We start from the raw sequence: 17,822 nt of genomic DNA on the forward strand, positions 1-17,822 counted from the left end.
GATCACAATGATCCCTTCTGGCCTTTTAATCTATGAATCTCAAAGCACCAGACTACTGGAGGCCACTGCTCTCACATTTTAAAAGTATTATTAGCCCTTTATTTTCCCTGAGGGAGATAGAGTTTGTGGTATAAATCAATTACTGGGGATGCTTGTCAATAGGCAGAGGAGAATTTTCCATAATAACTGAAGTCAAGGTGGATTTTCAGAAATAGTGTTGGATCAGCCTGGGCACTCCCTGGAGTCACGCCTTCATGGCACCTAATATAGAGCCCTGTCAACCCACCATCCTTCATTTCCTTCTTACCACCAGTGACAGAGGCTGGAACTTCCCTTAGTTCTTGCTCAGCAAATTCTTTCTTTATCTGGTTGTATATAGTTAGTGTCTTAGTACAGAGTTTGTTGGGGGTTTCCCCCTCCACTCTGGTTCCCAGAACTGTGGTATGCTGCGGTTCCTGGGTTTCAAAAACTGTAGCCTGCACCAAACACATGCCAAAGAGTGACCGATACTCATGGTGTCTATGGTGCCTGGGGGAGACCCATCAGAAAGATCATTGTAAGATCTGACACGCGTTCTGTCTGAGAACTCTTAAGGAAAGGGAACAGCGGCTCAAGGTGATCCTCATGGAGGCAGATCTATGCCCCCACTCTGACCCAGGCTCAGGAGACCCAACCCCTGATGCGCTGTGCTTGGTACCGAGAAAGGACTCCTCCCGAGATGCTCGGCACCAACATGGCTCCTCTCAGGGTCTGCCTGATAGTAGACACCATTCCTGGTTGTCGGTGCCTCAAACGAAGAAGAAGGCGGATGATCACTCTCCTCCAGCTAAGCTGTGCAACCCCAGGTAGGCCACTCTTCCAGATCCCCGGCCAACGCCATGTCAACTCATGCCCAAGTGTGGCAGTCAAGTCCAGCCCCCCCTCAATCACCGGTGCCTACACAGCAGCTGCAGCTCCTGTTAACACCGGAAGCGTACCAGTCTGCTCAGGGCCTCCTCCATCTTACAGCACCATTCTCACCTGCCAGGGAGGAACACTCAGCACCAGCAGACTCGTCCCATCCTCTCGTACATTCAAAGGGAAAACCAGCTATGATGTCAAGGCGCTCCCCCTCACCATATCCCTTGGTGCCTACCCACTCCCTGAGCTCTCAATGTTTGAGACACTGAGGATCGGCTCCTCCATGGTCTTCGGGGTCAGAGGCCTCGGAGTCAGAGTCTGACTCCTATCGCTTTGGGAAGAGCAGAAGTCGCAGACTGAGGTCGAGGAGAGAGCCCCAGGGGTGACCTCCACAGTGGCAGAATCCACCTCAGTGGCCCTTCTAGACCCCCTGGGCTTTTCACCAAGGCCAGGGAGTAACCCAGGGTCCCCATTCTGCAACGTCTTTCGTGGCCTCTGCCACCTTCGTTCCACCTTCCACTGCACATCTGCCCTTTGCACCTATGGTCCCGACACCGCTGCCTCCAGCTCCATCATCAACTCTGGCACAGTGCTCTGCTCTGACCTCGGCACAGCCCTTGATGCATCAATGCACCCCTCTCCCATGCCTGCACCATTGTCAACCTCGATGCAGGCACCAGCACTGGGCCCCCCGCTTCCCGTGGCTCCTTTGAGTGTGCCAGTGCAGCTCCCTCCCATAGTGCTGATGCCAGCACCGACGCGTGCTTTGACATCCACGGTGCCGGCACCATCAACGGCACCACTACCTCCAGCGCTGCCCCAGAATCACGTGACCCCTCGGGGGCAGATGGTAGGGAACTTCCACTCTCAGTACATGCTTCCTCCTCTTCGTCACCAAACGAAGCATTTGGCAGGGATGGCCATAGCCCCTGCGTTAGAGAATAACAGAGTGCAGTTGCTGTGTAGGGCTGCCCAGGGTCTGGGCGTCAAGGCCGAGAAGGTAGTAGAGGAGGCTGATTCCATGATGGACATCCTAGCACCCTCTGGACCATCACATGTTGCCTTGCCACTTATAAAGACTTTTGTGGACACCACAAAGACCCTGTGGCAGACACCGACTTCCTTGCCACTGACTGCCAAGTGCAACGAGCAGTGGCATTTTTGCGCTCGAGAGGATTCTAACATTTATACTCCCACTCAACTCACTGGTGGTCAGTGCGGCTAACCAGCGTGAGAGACAGAGCTTCCAAAGACCCTCCCCAAAGAACAGGGATGCTAAACGCCTAGACCTTGTGGGGAGAAAGGTCTACTCGACAGGTGGTTTGCAGCTCCATATTACTAACCAACAGACCATTGTAAGCAAGTACTCATACAACACCTGTGCAGCAATGGCAAAGTTCACGGAGCTTGTCCCTTCTGATTCCCAGACTGAGTTCACAGCCTTGATGGAGGAAGGGAAGTTAGTTTCCTGGGCTTCCCTGTAGACTGTGTTAGATGCTGCAGATGCCACCACTAGAGTGATGACGACAGGGGTAGCTATGAGGCAGGGTGCTTGGCTCCAAGTTTCAAGGTTACCCTACAAGGTCCAGCAAACCATTCAGGACCTCTCATTTGAGGGTGAGACTCTGTTTTCAGAAAAGACACACAAGCAGCTGTACAGCCTGAAAGACTCTCGAGCCATCCTCAAATCCTTGGGCCCGCACCCCCGCACCATGCAGCAGAGACATTTCCGCCCACAACCTCCCCCAAACCGCCCTGTGGCCCTAAACCAGCCTTTTGAAGGTGCAGTCGAGGACAGCACACCAGATCACAGACTGAATCTAACCTGCCTTACCTTTTCCTCCTGACTGTCCCCTTTTTACTGTGCATGGTCCTATATAATCTCAGATTGCTGGGTGCTTTGCACAGTAGAGAGGGAATATTCCATCCAATGCTGTGCCCTCCCGCCCTTCCACCCCCTCTCCCCGTTCCTTTTCAAGGATCCTTCTTATGAGCAGCTTCTCATTCAGGAGGTGCAATCACTCCTATAACTAGGGGTGGTGGAGGAGGTTCCTCTGGAACACAGGGGCAAGGGCTTCTATTCGCGGTATTTCCTAATACCGAAAGCCAAAGGGGATCTCAGGCATATCCTGGACCTTCACAAGCTCGACAAGTTCGTGAAAAAACTCAGGTTCTGCATGGTTTTCTTGGCTCCATCATCCCTTCACTAGATCCAGCAGACTGGTATACTGCCCTTAACTTGAAGGACGGGTATTTTCACATCACAATCACTCAGAACCACAGGAAGTTCCTCAGGTTTGTGGTCAATGGTTCCCACTACCAGTTTACTGTCCTCTCATTCGGGCTGTCAGCAGCACCTCGAATATTCACCAAGTGCATGGCAGTCATCGCTGCCTTTCTGTGGAGATGTCAGGTACAGGTGTTTCCATACCTTGACAACTGGCTGATCAAAGGCCACTCCAGGACACAAGTGGAAACTCAGGTCGTGTTTATCAGAGCCATCTTTGAGAACCTAAGTTTTCTCCGAAACAAAGCAACGTCGACTCTGTCCCACATCCAGAGGATAGAATTCATAGGGAGCAGTACTGAACTCGACCCCAGCCCAGGCATTCCTCCCACAGGTGAGGTTTCAAGCCCTCAACAACGTGATCCAGGGAGTCATGCAGTTTCCCACCACTACCACGAGAAACTGCCTAAAGCTTCTCGGGCACATGGCAGCCTGTACGTATGTGGTACAACACGCCAGACTCAGGCTTCAGCTGTTCCAGTCTTGGCTAGCATCAGTCTATCGACCAGCCCTGCACAACTTGGACAGGATCATGACTCTGCCTCACCCCATCCTCAGTTTGCTCTGATGGTGGACCGATGCCCAGCAAGTGTGCTCAGGAGTCCCCTTTGCTGCCCCACAGCCGTCCGTGTTGTTGGTGACGGACGCATTGGACTTGGGCCATGCACCTTGCCAAGTGGAAGAGATTTTCAATCTGGCCAGCGCAGTGTGACTTGCCCCCAATGCCAGTCTCAGTGCCACACATTCTAGAGTATTTTCTATATCTGAAGCAGGAAGGTGTCTCATTGCCTTCTATAAGAGTGCACTTGACTGCCATCTCAACATGCCATTCGGGCATACAGGGCCGCTCAGTTCTTGCTAACCCCATGGTCAGCTGCTTCCTAAAGGGGTTTGACGGGTTGTACCCCCATGTCCGCCAACCGGTTCCTGCCTAGAACTTCAGCTTGGTCCTTTCTATGCTCATGGGGCCACCCTTTGAGCCTTTAGCAACATCTCCCTACTCTATCTCTCCTACACGGTTACGTTCCTGGTGGCACTAACCTCGGCCAGTAGGGTGTCTGAGCTCAAGGCCCTGACTTCAGACCTGCCCTACATTGTGTTCTTTAAGGACAAGGTTCAGCTCAGGCCCCACCCTGCATTCCTCCTGAAGGTTGTGTCGCAGTTCTGTATCAACCAGGCCATTTTCCTCCTGGTTTTCTACCCTAAACCTCATTCTAACTCCACATCCTGGATGTCCGCAGAGTGCTGGCTTTCTACATCAAGAGAACAAAACTGTTCAGGAAGTCAGTCCAACTCTTCGTGGCAGTGGCGGACAGGATGAAAGGTCGTCTGGTTTTGGCCCAGTGCATTTCATCATGGGTCGTGGCCTGTATCAGTGAGTGCTACAACCTGGCAGTGCTCCAATCAGTGGATGGCTCAGACCACACATCCTAAATTTGGCTTCGGAGTCACCTGATTGGAATGGACATGAAAAAGCACTCGAAGAAGAAAAAACGGATACTCACCTCTCGTAACTGTTCTTCGAGATGTGGTGTTCATGTCCATTCCAATACCCACCCTCCTAGCCCTCTGTCAGAATAGCTAGCAAGAAGGAACTGAAGGGGTGGTGGGTCAGCAGGTCTCTATAATAGGCGACTCCAGGAGGTGCTGAGGCATACCCAACGGATGCTGCTAGGGGAAACATCTTCTGGCCAAGGTGCACGTACGTGCGCACACACCTGATTGGAATGGACATGAACAACACATGTCAAAGAACAAGAGTTACGAGAGGTGAGTAACAGTTTTTTCCTGATGCATTTAAAAATGTTTTCTAATTGTCCTTGTCCAGGATGATGATTTTATTTTGTTATTATTTATTAACTTATTAATACAAGGCAGCACCACACATTAATTTCACCATAAATTATTTTTTTTAATCCAGTGGATCAATGGTATCTATACCATTGTTCTAAACATATGCAAAAGCCTACCTGATAAGTAATTACTACACCCAAACAGTAAGAAAACATTCATAAATATTTGATTACGGTACTTAAAAAAGGGCTAAAGTCAGGGGTGCTTTGACCTATGTTGGTCAGCTCCAGTTTGGTCAGGCAGGAGGTACACTAGACCCTCGCTAGAACGCACGTCTTTGTAGCGTGAATTCGCATATAACGCAGTCACTGCCATGGATCCCAAATTTAATTACTTTAATTGCAATTCATTTTAACGAGGTACCATGCATGGATCCAAATCCCACATTCTAGCGAGGGTCCAGTGTATTAGCAATGAACCTTTTAAGAGTTCACCCTTTTATAGCCTTTAACAAACAAGTGATGTCATCACCTGTTGCTAATGTGACTAAAAACAGTTTTTGGCTGTGTCAAGGTTTTTCCCCCACTTTGAACTTCAGAGTACAAATGTGGGGGACCTGCATGGATCCTTCTAAGCTTAATTACTAGCTTAGATTTGGTAACGCTGCCACCAGCCAGAATTTAGTGCCTGGCACACTTCCTATTCCCCCAAAACCTTCCCTGGGGAACACAGATCCAAACCCCTTGGATCTTAAAACAAGGAGAAATTAACCATTCCCCTCTCCTTTCCCCCCAGACTTTCCCCTCCCTGGGTTGCCTTGAGAGGCTTCACACAGATCTAAACTCCTTGGATCTTAAAACAAGGAGGAATTTACCATCCCCCTTCTTTTCCCCTGGTGAGTTCAGACCCAATCCCCTTGGATCTTAAAAAAAAAAAAAAAAAGAAAAGAAAAAAAAGAAAAAAAATAAAAATTATCTCTGTAAATCAGTGATGGAAAATGCTTACAGGGTACTCAGACTTCATATAGACTAGAGGGCCCCCGTGCAGCCTTAATTCAAAGTTACAGCAAACAGATGTAGGTTAAAATCCTTCCCCAGCAAAAGGGAACATTTGGAAGTTGAGAAAACAAACATAAGACTAATCCACCTTGCCTGGCTATTACTTACAATTTTGACACATGAAAGACTGATTCAGAAAGATTTGGAGAGCCTGGATGTACGTCTGGTCCCTCTTAGTTCCAAGAGCGAACAATGAACAAAACAAAAAGCACAAACAAAGACTTCCCTCCACCAAGATTTATAGACTCATAGGTGAGAAGGGACCAATATGATCATCTAGTCTGACCTCCTGCACAAAGCAGGCCACAGAACCCTACCCATTTACTTCTGTAACAACCCCTAACCTATGTCCGAGTTATTGAAGTCTTCAAATTGTGGTTTGAAGACCTCAAGCTGCAGAGAGTCCACCAGCAAGTATCTTGTCCCCCTATTGGTCCTCTGGTCAGATGTCAGCCAGGTGTACTGAACTGCTTAACCTTTTACAGGTAAAAGAGACATTAACCCTTAACCATCTGTTTATGACAGGCTGGTTTTGAGATCTCTGAGTTCAGCACACACACTTCCTTATTATTAACAATCTCTGATCATTGGAGCCTCCTCTTCTTTCTGTCTTATCAAGTACCTTTCAGGTCCAGTTTTTCTAATTAATTCACATGCTTTCAAGGCCTTCCCACAACTGCTAACAGGCCTCCACTTTACATGACCACTCCTACAGAAACATATTAAGCTAATTTAATCCTTTCTTTCTTAAACTAGAAAACACACATTTTTCTTCATTCCTACAGTCCTTACCCCATTTATTCAGTGCTTTGCCAGCGCTATCTCATTAATCCTACAGAGCCCAGACAGTCTTACATTTTGATACAGCAAAAGATGATGTAAGCTGGTATATCTTGACAGTGTCTGAGAGTGCAATTGGCTAACTGCCAAAGACACCAGTATTTTCTGGCTTTCTGATAATTGAAGCATTTTAGATGTTTAAGATGTCACTTTGTCTCATGGTCTTCACCATTTCAGATAGTATCTGCAGTAGCAATAGGTAGGTTTGAGATTACAAAGTAGAAATAACAAATCTTTGTGTCTGTTGTCTAAATGGTAGGTTTAGAAAAATAGTGTGGCTAAAAATGTGGTTGCGTTCTCTGTCTCTGCCTTGGTATCCCCTAAGACGTCTAAAAGGACAAAAGAAAAGAATAAAGGACACAATCAAGCAGAGCTCTGTGTTTTTTAGTTCCAGGAAGTGGAGTATTTCTACACAAAAGCTTTTTCCGTCTTTGCAGATATCAAGGAAAAACCCTGACTTGCACAAGCCCAAATAAGTTACTACTTCTCTGTTCACTTACAAACACCAACACACTTCTACTCACTATCTTGTCGTAAGAAAAGAGCAGAGTCACAGTTTGTCATGGGATTCAAGTTGTCAGCAGTAATATAATTATAGTAGGCTTGCTTCTGGGGGTCCCAGGAGATCAAGAGTGTTACCTCATAGGTCTTCATTAGATTGAGGATAAAGATCTCATCACTCCATATCTCACTGTGACCATAGGGCTTGGCAGGTAGTGGGGTGCTTGAGGCATGTATATGTATTGTGACATCCTAATATCTTTTTGTCATGTTGTGACACCCATAATTCAGTGCGTGTTGCACATTCCCCCCTAGTGGCTGATCCACAGAACTTTGAGTCTCTTCCAGCTAGAATCCTTAGCCTTTTGAACAAGTGGAGGTGGCTCATGCTTTTATCACTGAAAGCCCCAGATTAAAAACCCAAGTGGCAGCCCAATGGCATTGGTTACTGTCACACCCAATGTGTTGAATGTCTCACTAAGTCTCCACACTCTGTCATCTGGTGTTGCAGCTGGAGCATGTGCCTATCCAATGACAATCACACACAAACAAGGCAGTTCTAAACAATAAGTTCTTGAGGTTTCATTGGCACTTTAGCATCTCTTACTGAAATGGTGCTTTCCATACCATCCCAGTGATCATGGGCAACCAGTAGCCTACTCTGTCCCAACTGTGGGCTTTCCGTTTTTCTCTCATCTCCTGGCAACGCTGTGGAAGCAGCATGCCTAGCTTCCGGAGGAGAGTTCATTGACTTAATTTCTGTCACCAACATTCTCATTCCTTCCTTTACTCCTCTCCTTAACCTCTCATTCCTGTGGCTCTTCCCCTCACAATACAAACATGCTTTAGATCAGCATTTCTCAAATTCAGCCACCAGGGGCTTTTCTTGTGGCCACAGCCTCCTGGACAGTGATGGGGGAGGAAGGCAAAGCAGTGGCCTCTCCCTGAAGGCTACCAGCAGGAGTTGGATCCTGCCCCCCTTTGGAGAGACAAATGCTGGAGGAGCAGGCTGCTAGTTCCTCACCTTCCTTGATGTCCCATCCATTGGCCCCCCACGGCCCTCACTGCCTCCCGGCCCCCTACCCCCACCCATTCTCCCCATTGCCTCTGGCCCTCACTGCCTCCCTATCCACATCTCCATCCAGGGCTTAATTTGTCCCTGGGCTTGTCAGGGCTAAGTAAGTCTACTGGTGTGAAAAGTGATATTTTTATGTGTTGTTAATATCACTTTTCACACCAGTAGACTTACTAGCCAGCAAATCTTTAAAAAAAAAAAAAAAAAAAAAGCAACCGTAAACAACCATAAAAAAGACAAGACAAGGACCTTATTTGTGTTTCTATTCTGTTTAGGTCCAGTAAAGAATAGAGACAACTGTACATTATTTTTATGATTGAGTCTTTAAAAAATCCCCACATAAATAAATTGGAGTGGTTTGGGCATGTATATGTGCATATTTATTTCTTTGTCTTTCCTAAACTTAAATAGGAATTTTAGTTAAAATTGTATCAGTGGCCATCAGCAAGAGTTGGTGGCTGCACTCTGAGGTCACCAAAAAATTTGTCCTGAGAACCCTGCTTTAGACTCCCATCTCAAAAAACAAACAAACAAAAATAAACCATCACTACCCTTGTCCCTATTTGCCTCTTCAACTATCGCCTCCCTCCCTTTTCCCTTTCATCTCTAGGCTCATTTGAACATGCAGTTCACAATCGCTGTCTGGAGTTCCTCTTCCGTTCCATCCTAGACTCTCTTTACTCCAACATCTGCCTCTTGCACTCCACTGAAACTGCTCTTGTGAATGCCTTGCCCTCTTCCTAGCCAAAGCGCAGACTCAGTACTCCGTCCTCATCCTCCTTGACCTGTCAGCTGTCTCTGATACTGTTGATCGTGCTTTTCTTGAAGTCTTGTCCTTCCTTGCCGTCACCTAGTTATCCTCCTACCTTTCTAATTACCCCTTCAGCATGTCCCTCAGAGGATCCTCCTTATCCACCAATCAGCTTTCTGTGGGGTTTGCAGAGGGCTCTGGCCTGGGTCCCTTCTCTTTTTCCTTGTGCACCTTATCTCTGGGTAATCTCATCCACAAACATACATTCAACTACCATCTCTGTGCTGATTATTCACAGATCTACCTCTCTACTCCACACCTGTTTCCTTCTGTCCAAACTAAAATCTCAGCCTCTCATATCTCTGACATCTCGTGGATGTCTTGCCAACAGTGCAAGGTCAGTGGCTAAAACAGAGCTCCTAATCTTTTTCCCCAAGTCCTCCATGCTGCCTCCTTTTTCGATCACTGGGGACACCACCACCATCCTGCCTGTCACTCAAGCCTGTAACTTGGGTGTTATCTTTGACTCAGACCGCTCTCTACATCCTCACATCCAGGCTGTCTAATCTTTTTTCTAATTTCTGCATAACATGTCTAGATAGAGCCTTTTCTATCCATCCACACTGCTAAAGCTCTCATCATCTTGCATCTCTGTTACTGCAACATCCTTCCCTCTGGCCTTGACAAATGCCATCTTGCACTGCTCGTATTCTGAAGAAGAGATCTGTGTAGCTCGAAAGTTGTTGAACAGAAGTTATACCAATAGAAGATAGTACCTCACCCACTTTGTGTCTCTAATATCCTGGGACCAACACGGCTACAGCAACACGCAAACTGCTCAGATCCAGGCAGAATGTTGTTGTAAAGATCATTTTCCTCAGCTGTCACTATGATCATGTCACCATTTTTGCATCTCTTCTCTGGCTCCTTCTCTCTACTGCATCAAATACTGCCTGTATTCAAGTTCAGGATCCTTCCTGTTCAGCCCCACCCTATCAAGATATTGACGCTTGTCTCCAACTGTCTGGTGAAGTCAGCCTTCACTGCCCACTTGTTAATTTTCAAACGGGCCTGTGTGCTTTCTCCCATGCTGCCCCTTATGCTTGGGAGATGCTCCACATAAACATCCACAAAACTAGCTTGTTATCCTTCTTCAAATCTCTCCTCAGAACTCAAGTCCTTTATCGCAGAGCCTACCGAAAACTTGTCAGTAGTTAAGCCACCGATGTGCAGAAACCAATGCCAATCATGCTGACTCCTTGTGATCCTTATCTGTATTTCGCTCAGTAGGTCTCTTTTGTCTGCAGTTTCTAGCTTGAAGAGGCTGTAACAATGTGGTTGTAGTTGGAGTCACCAAGCCCCTCTACTAGTTTTAAGGGGATGGAAACAGGCCAGATCTCTCCAGCTGGGGATTCCCTCACCACAGGTGGGCAGAGAGCGCTTCATCTCTGGCTCCATGCTGCCCACATTTTGCAGCCCCGGGCATAGAAGTGCACTGCAGTCCAGCAACTCCTAGCTGAGGCGTGGTCCCTTGGGGGCCATCACCAGCCAACTGCTGTAATCTATATCAAAGCCATTGCAGAATCAGCTCCAGAATCAGGGATTCTCAACCAGCTCAATTGTAGCCTCCTGCCTCCCACCTCAGCAGAGGCAGGATACAGACTTGAAAGTGTAAGGATTCCAGGCTAGAGTGTGGTGGAATTGTAAACCAAGGACTTAATCAGGCCTCGCTTCACCTCCCCCTTCTGATTATCATACTGTCATTGTTTCTGAATGGGTTGACTGACTGCCTCTGCAAGTGGCACTTTGGGAATAGCATGATACCCTTTGAAAAACTGGTTAGTTGATATGGTGACAATCTTTGTGGAAGGTACAGCTCCTGGAAGTAGTACCTCTGTGGTTTAATAATCACGCCGCAAGATCTAAGTACCCCTACTCATATCTACTGTATATTGCTGCTCTACTCTGGCCCTAGCTGGTGATGGGTTGTGCAGCTGTGGAATCAAGTATAATTGCAGGTTTAGCATAGGGTGCTAGAGGAAAAACATACTACAGGAAATAGCCTCGCCTTGATGGTGACCTCGCCTTGATGGGCACCATCACCAGAGAAAATGGTGAGCCTGGAATTGAAAATATGGAACAGAGAATTTGTTTTTCCTCCTTTTTGCAAAATCAGCCAGACCTTTTAAACACACCACTGACTCAACTAGCACTGTTCTGGATCGTTTCTAGGCTGCAAAACCCTTTCTAAATGGGAACATATATGTTGAGTTCACATGGAGGTGCTTAGTTGGCAGTAACTGGCTGCCCAGCCAGCCCATGGCATTTGAGGCAGAAAGTACATTTCAGTATGAAACTAGATGTTTAACCTCTGTGCACCAACGCAGGTCTCAGACTTGCTAAGAGAGACTCCCTATCACAATGAAAAACATTCCTTTAGTTATATGGTTAAAAAAGGAAAAGGCCCCACATCACTTGTTTCCAAGACAACAGGAAAAGTTGCCTGCAATATTTCAACTCATCAACTCTGAGAACAGTCTGACAGTTACATACAGACAAGTGGAGAAATGATAAAACGGATGCAGTTATGTTACATTTTCTTGTCTTTGAATGACTGAGAGGAGTGTATGATCGGCTTTCCTTGTTATCCTTTCTTTTCCTCTACAAGTGGCATAGGTAATTAGTAGGCTTGGCAGAATTTTTTTTTTTTAAATTTTGAAGATATTTTTAAGCATTCTTTCAGTTCTGAGCAAATAAAATTTTCACACTTGTGCACAATTAATGGATTTTAAGTATTTTTTTCTATTTTTCACAGTCCTGGGAAATTATGGGGGAGGGGTCAGATAATAGGAGAAGGTCAGACAGTAATTATTTAATGACAGTAGATGCTGAAATTCAAAAAGCTAAAACTTTACAACTGTTAAACTGAAATTATCGACATCCCATCAAAATATACAAAGTAAATATCCTTAAATCAAATTCTGCTAAGTTCTCAAGCAGCATTTTTCTTTGTAAATTTCAGTTAAGGATGGAAATTGTGGTGAAATTGACATTTACTAATTAAAAATCTAATTCTTCCAAGCCTTGCCATTACTGAAGAGAAACACTACTACATAACATGTCTATCTAGAGTAGATGTGTAAACCCTACTTTTTTAGAGTCTCTTTATTTCTAAATTTACCTTGATAAAAAAATATTCTGTAATGTGTGCAGCAAATTAAATCTATTGGTTCCTTGACCAACAGCTATTGACAGTAACATTTTACAGTGTAAATAGTTACATTTCGAACATGAAGGACAAAGGAAATGAGTCAGAAATATTATATCATCAGTTTCAGTTTGTCACCAAATTATAAAACAACACTGTGGCATGAGTGATCTATTATAGGTCTTAATCTGCAGTGTTAAGGTATGTCTACAATGGAAACTTCAAAGCACTGCCATGAGAACATTCTCACGGCAGCGCTTTGAAGTGCGAGTGTGCTCCTGATGATCCACCTCCATGAGGGGATTAGCTCCGAGTGCTTGGAGTGTGGCTCCGAGTGCTCAGAGCCTGTCTACACTGGCGCTTTAAAGTGCGCAGACTTGCTGCACTCAGGAGGGTGATTTTTCACTCCCCTGAGCTAGCAAGTTAGAGTGCTATAAAATGTAAGTGTAGACATACCCTTAGAATTCATCAAGGAACTGAATCAGTCTCTTGAAGGCAGGTTTGTTCAGAATTCAGACCTCTTCACCAGCTTAATGTGGTTCTTCAGACAGCAATACTATACATATAGGATTTCACATCTCTTTCAGCCAGCGATTGCATGGTGCTTGTAGGTGGCAATTCATCCCCAGCTGTTCATCACAGAGCAAGCTGAAATGAATAAGCTGTCTGAGTGTGATAGTGGCAGCTCTTACATGCATACAAACATCCTGCCCTGTCCACTGCTTCTCTCAGAGCAGATGTGGAGCAAAGTAAATGTAAAAACACACAATAACAAAATATAATGGGAGACAGGAGAACAGATGAAAGAGAAAAGGAAAATAAATCTTACAAAGGGTTCAGGAAAACCAGTAAGAAGAGAAGATAGGGAAAGATTGTAAAAAAGACAAAAGGACACGGTAAAAGAAATTTAGACATTTATGATTGTGATGGAGGCAGGTATAGTGGTAGTGTTCAAGAGGCTGCCATGTTGGCACAAGTTATACAGTGAGTAATAGAATACTGTCAACAGTAGAGGGCATTGTACTAACATAATACAACATTGAATTCCATCTCCTTGAAATGCCACAGCAGCTAGAGGCTTCAGTCTGCCTGCCCTATTAGCATCAGAAATAGTTCTCTAGTGTTGGGTAGTGCATGCATGAGTGGTACCTGCCCTCCAGCTGCTCCTCAGTAGTTAGTGCCCCCAGCCTCTGACCAAATGGAATTCTTTCTTTCCCAAGGTAGTTTTTGGGCCTTTTCCAGGCTTAATTGACTTTGCTAGAGGGTACTGGGGCCTTCTCTCCTCCATTCATTGGGTAGTAGTTCAAAACCAAGTTAGAGGCCGAGGAGACATGTCCTCAGGCAAAATGGCAACTATGTCCTGCAGCACACTTTCTCCAGCAGGCACCTGGCCTTCATGCTCCTCGGTAGAAAGGGAAGGGTTGGCCTCCAAGAGGATGTTACAGGAGTAGCTAGGTGTATCTGGGCAGGTGAGGTTCCTACACTTTGAGGTGATGAGAGTTCAGGGGTCTTACCTGTATTGCTGCCCGTGGCAAGCCTAGACATCCAACAACAGCTAGCCTGAGCCAAGCCTAACCTGTTCTAATATAACACAAACTAATAGGCTATTCATTAAAATCAGATTGTGTGTCCTAGTTGGTGCCTAGCTTTTCGTGAATATTGACTTTAATATGGTAGGTACTGACTTGCTGCTTTAACATAAAGAATTGCTTAAGTATTTTCATTTTGAAATGATTGTAGTCCTGTGGTTAGAACAGGTTAGAACCGGGAGCCCCCCGGTTCTTTTCTGAGAACAGCCACTGACCTGCTGTAGAACTTTGGGCAGGTTACAACCTCTGTGTCCTGGGTTACATGCATGTGAAGTGTTAGTGTGTCCCATACTTACACTCAGTGGTATTTTGAAATTTAGGGTTTGCAAAGCATTTGAAGGTGCTGTTTAAGAACAAAGTAACTTTGGTAATAGATACAAAATAAGTTAGGATGTTAAATATACTTAAGTGGAGTGCGTAAGGCTCTGATTCAGGAAGATGCACTCACAACTCCTGCAATATACCTTTGTATAACCCTCACTAAAAATGCACAACCACAAAGTGTCAAGTGTTGGTGCTTGGTATTGTCAGGGTAATACACTAGGGCTGAAATTCTGGCTCCACTGAAGTCAATGGCAAAACTTCCATCAACTTCGTTCCTTCAGAGGTAGTAATAGTTCTCTTTTTGAAATTTGTCTTGAGCCACTACTGTGAATCCTTTTTTCCTACCCAAAGAGATTAAAGGTAAGTTCATATTAAGGTGACTTAGTAAATAAACAAATGACTCTATATATAAACAAAATCCTGCATAAAAATCTTTTTTGCACGTTTGAAAACATAGTGAAAATATTTTAGCACAACTATTTTATATATTGTTATGTTAAAGTAAATTCCAGAAACTAGCAGCTAACTGGAATCCTCATTAATGCTGATCTGGCATCATTAGCTTTCAATAGATCATATTGTTAATGTGATTGTTTTGGAATACAAAATAGAAACATTTTCATATTCTAACCCAGCAAGGGTTCCGTAATTCTGGACCAGCTATCCCCCTGCCTCTTACCAGATTATTAATTTAATTAATATCTGTAAAGCACTTTAGAAATAAGAATTAAGCACAGTGTAGTGCTAAGTACATATTAATTACAGTGGTTTATGATGTCACCATAACCCCTTAGTATATTTAGAGCTTTGTGTTGGGTGGTTCAGTCTTTATTACTCTTTTTGCACAGAAAAGTGACATAAAGCAAAACAAGCATGTTCCCTTTTTTAACAAGGTACCAAACTGTAGCCTGGGTGCTCAGATCCCATGATAGTGAGCCGGTGTAAACACCTAGCTAAATAGACACACGGAATTAAATAACCAAAATTTAAATCTAACTTTTTGTAACCTTGTAACTTTTTGTTTTTAGTCAAGTTCAGAGTCCCTGTTGGATTCCCAGCAAATCCAGGCTTTTGACCAACTCTGTCGACTCTATCGAGGAACCTCCAGGGTAAAGTATCTTCATCTCTTCTTTTTAACTGGTGAATCAAATTGTACCCAATTCTGTGCCATCAGTTGGAGACAGCAGTCTGGGTGCCAACTCTTCTCAAGAGCTTCTTTCAATGCTGCTGCAATATGGAAAGATAAGGTTTATTAAATCAAATTCTGGTCTTTTTGGAACTTACGTAGGCAGGGTCTTCCACTCTTGAGAGACAGGCAAAATTTCCCACAGACTGCTATCACCTTCAGATCCATTCTGCATTTAAGTGCCCTCACCCTGTTTTCAAACTTAACAAAATTCAGATACACAAATTGCCACAATAAAAAATATTAACATCCAAACTCACTTCAAAACAGTGTTTTGCCATATAAAATCCTTCTGACAATTGCAATTATTCCACGGTCCAGGCACTAATTTAAGAGGGGGCGTGTGTGTGTGCATGTGCGTGTGTGTGTGTGTACATGCACAAAATATAGGCACAGCTCACCCCGATAGATTGCTTTCTTTCACATACTTCTGGGGGGTGGGGGCGAGCCATCTAAAATGAGGTACATTGCAGAGAGGGTGAAGGTGAGAACTCCCAGGATTGATCAGTGCTTAGGAACATAGGAGTGCCATACAGCAATAGTCCTGTTCTGGACAGTGGCCAATGTCACATGGCTCAGAGGAAAGGTATAAAATCTTCAAAACAAGTGTCAGTGAGCAATACTACCCCACAGAGAGACTCATTTCTGCCTCCAGCTAGTGATCAGCTCATACTGTGAATCAGGAGGGTGAAAATCCCTTGTAACTTTGTCCTTGCTGTCATAGCTGCCATTGCTATTCTCACTGTGGTATTGTGAGCACTTTCTCTGTAGTTAAGGGTTCAGCCAGAGTTTCATACTAATCTGTTTGCCTCAGTAATATCCTGCTGCAATGAGTTTCACAGCTAACCTTACAGTGGGTGATAATGTAGCCCCTTTGTCTTAAACTTGTATCATTGTTACTTGAATATCTTGTGAAAGGAAGGGGAGAGGTGGAGGGATCCTATACTTTCTGTGCATGCATGTGTGCGCGCGTGCACAGACACACTTTAAAAATAAATGCTTCCCTAAAGGTTGATCAGGCTTTTATGTATTTGATGGTGTATTTCGTTTGTCTTGCAGTTAGCTCTCCTGACAGAATTATCTCGAACTCATGGTGGTGAAAAACATGGGCTCCTCAATGTATCTCAGGGTGACCCTGCACTGAACAGTGTCTTCCAGAACGAGAATTTCCAGTTGCATCTCGCTCCCCCTCCACTGACAGAAGAGTAGCCCTCCCATTGCCAGACAGTGCAGTCCTTCCATGGTTGCATAAGAACATTCTGGGGAGGCTCCTACCATCGATCCCGGAGACTGAGTTTGTTGGCTATGGGGCCTGCCCTACTAGGCTGAATTTGCTGCCCATTGCCATCATATCCTTCCCAGAATCCTTTGTGACATGTCACTTTGTGTCAGATAGTTCTGCTGGGTTTGTAACCAGTTGGAATCTGTAGTAGTCTCTGTTGACTTATTTTCCTCTGTTTCTCCTAACAAAACAGAAGGAACATCACAGAGATCACTGTCAGAGTTCTTGTCCAGTGGGATGCACTGAAAGCTATAAACTATGCTGTCAACTCCATGTACTTCACTCAAGCCAAACACAGGAAGTTGAGGCAGCTGTACTAACCCCAGGGCGACTGTTTCTGCAGCCAAAGCTTATCCAAATAATTGGAACCTATAATATGTTCATTTTTATTCCTTAGGTAGATTGACCAAGGGAATACAGAACATGTCACATATCCAAACTCAGCATTTCTCAAAATGCCTCCTCAACATTATAAGGGAAATAGCTAATTTATTTGAGTTTAAATGTAGTATCAGTAAAAATAATCTTTTAGACTAATCCCGAACCCCTGCAGGATCTCCTGGATTATAAGCAAAGTGGGTGGTATGACTGCATGAAACACACTCAGCCCTTGAAAGGAGCTGAAACTGCAGAAGAGCGTATATTTGTGAGTAAACGAACTTGTGTGCAATGCTTCTGTGAAACTACATTCTCTAATAAAAATACCATGCCTTTAAACCATGCAGTCCTGGAAAATGTCTGTATTTAAACTGTGCTCTAGGGGCTGGTGGAGGGGTTACTGTGATAGATGCAACTCTATGAGAGTTCCATTAATCAGGAATTCTAGTGGCAAGAGAAACGTAGCAATTTACCATTCAGCAAACTTGGCAGCCACAAACTCTAAGTCAAGCTTATGTGTATGGGCTAGTGGCTGTTCTAGTGGGTTCCACAAATATTTTTCTGTTTCCGATTGGGTGCAAGGAAATATAAAGTAAATGTATATGGCCATTGTGATGGGATCCCTGGGTTGCAGCCTGGGATTGTGGGA

At 44.9% G+C, this 17,822-nt stretch overlaps 1 protein-coding gene across 3 annotated transcripts in view; it reads left to right on the plus strand.

Moving 5' to 3' along the window:
• VPS8 (VPS8 subunit of CORVET complex) overlaps positions 1 to 17,512 on the plus strand; it is a 230,249-nt gene extending 212,737 nt beyond the window's left edge. For all 3 annotated transcript variants that reach the window (XM_032763623.2, XM_075068603.1, XM_075068604.1), the window contains 2 exons: positions 15,356 to 15,436; positions 16,573 to 17,512. In XM_032763623.2, the coding sequence (XP_032619514.1) occupies positions 15,356 to 15,436; positions 16,573 to 16,722 (231 nt within the window). In that variant the 3' untranslated portion in view covers positions 16,723 to 17,512. The remainder of the gene's footprint in view (positions 1 to 15,355; positions 15,437 to 16,572) is intronic.
• The last annotated feature ends 310 nt before the right edge of the window (positions 17,513 to 17,822 follow it).

This window comes from Chelonoidis abingdonii, chromosome 8 (genome assembly GCF_003597395.2).
Source record: "Chelonoidis abingdonii isolate Lonesome George chromosome 8, CheloAbing_2.0, whole genome shotgun sequence".
Taxonomy (NCBI): Eukaryota; Metazoa; Chordata; order Testudines; family Testudinidae; genus Chelonoidis; species Chelonoidis abingdonii.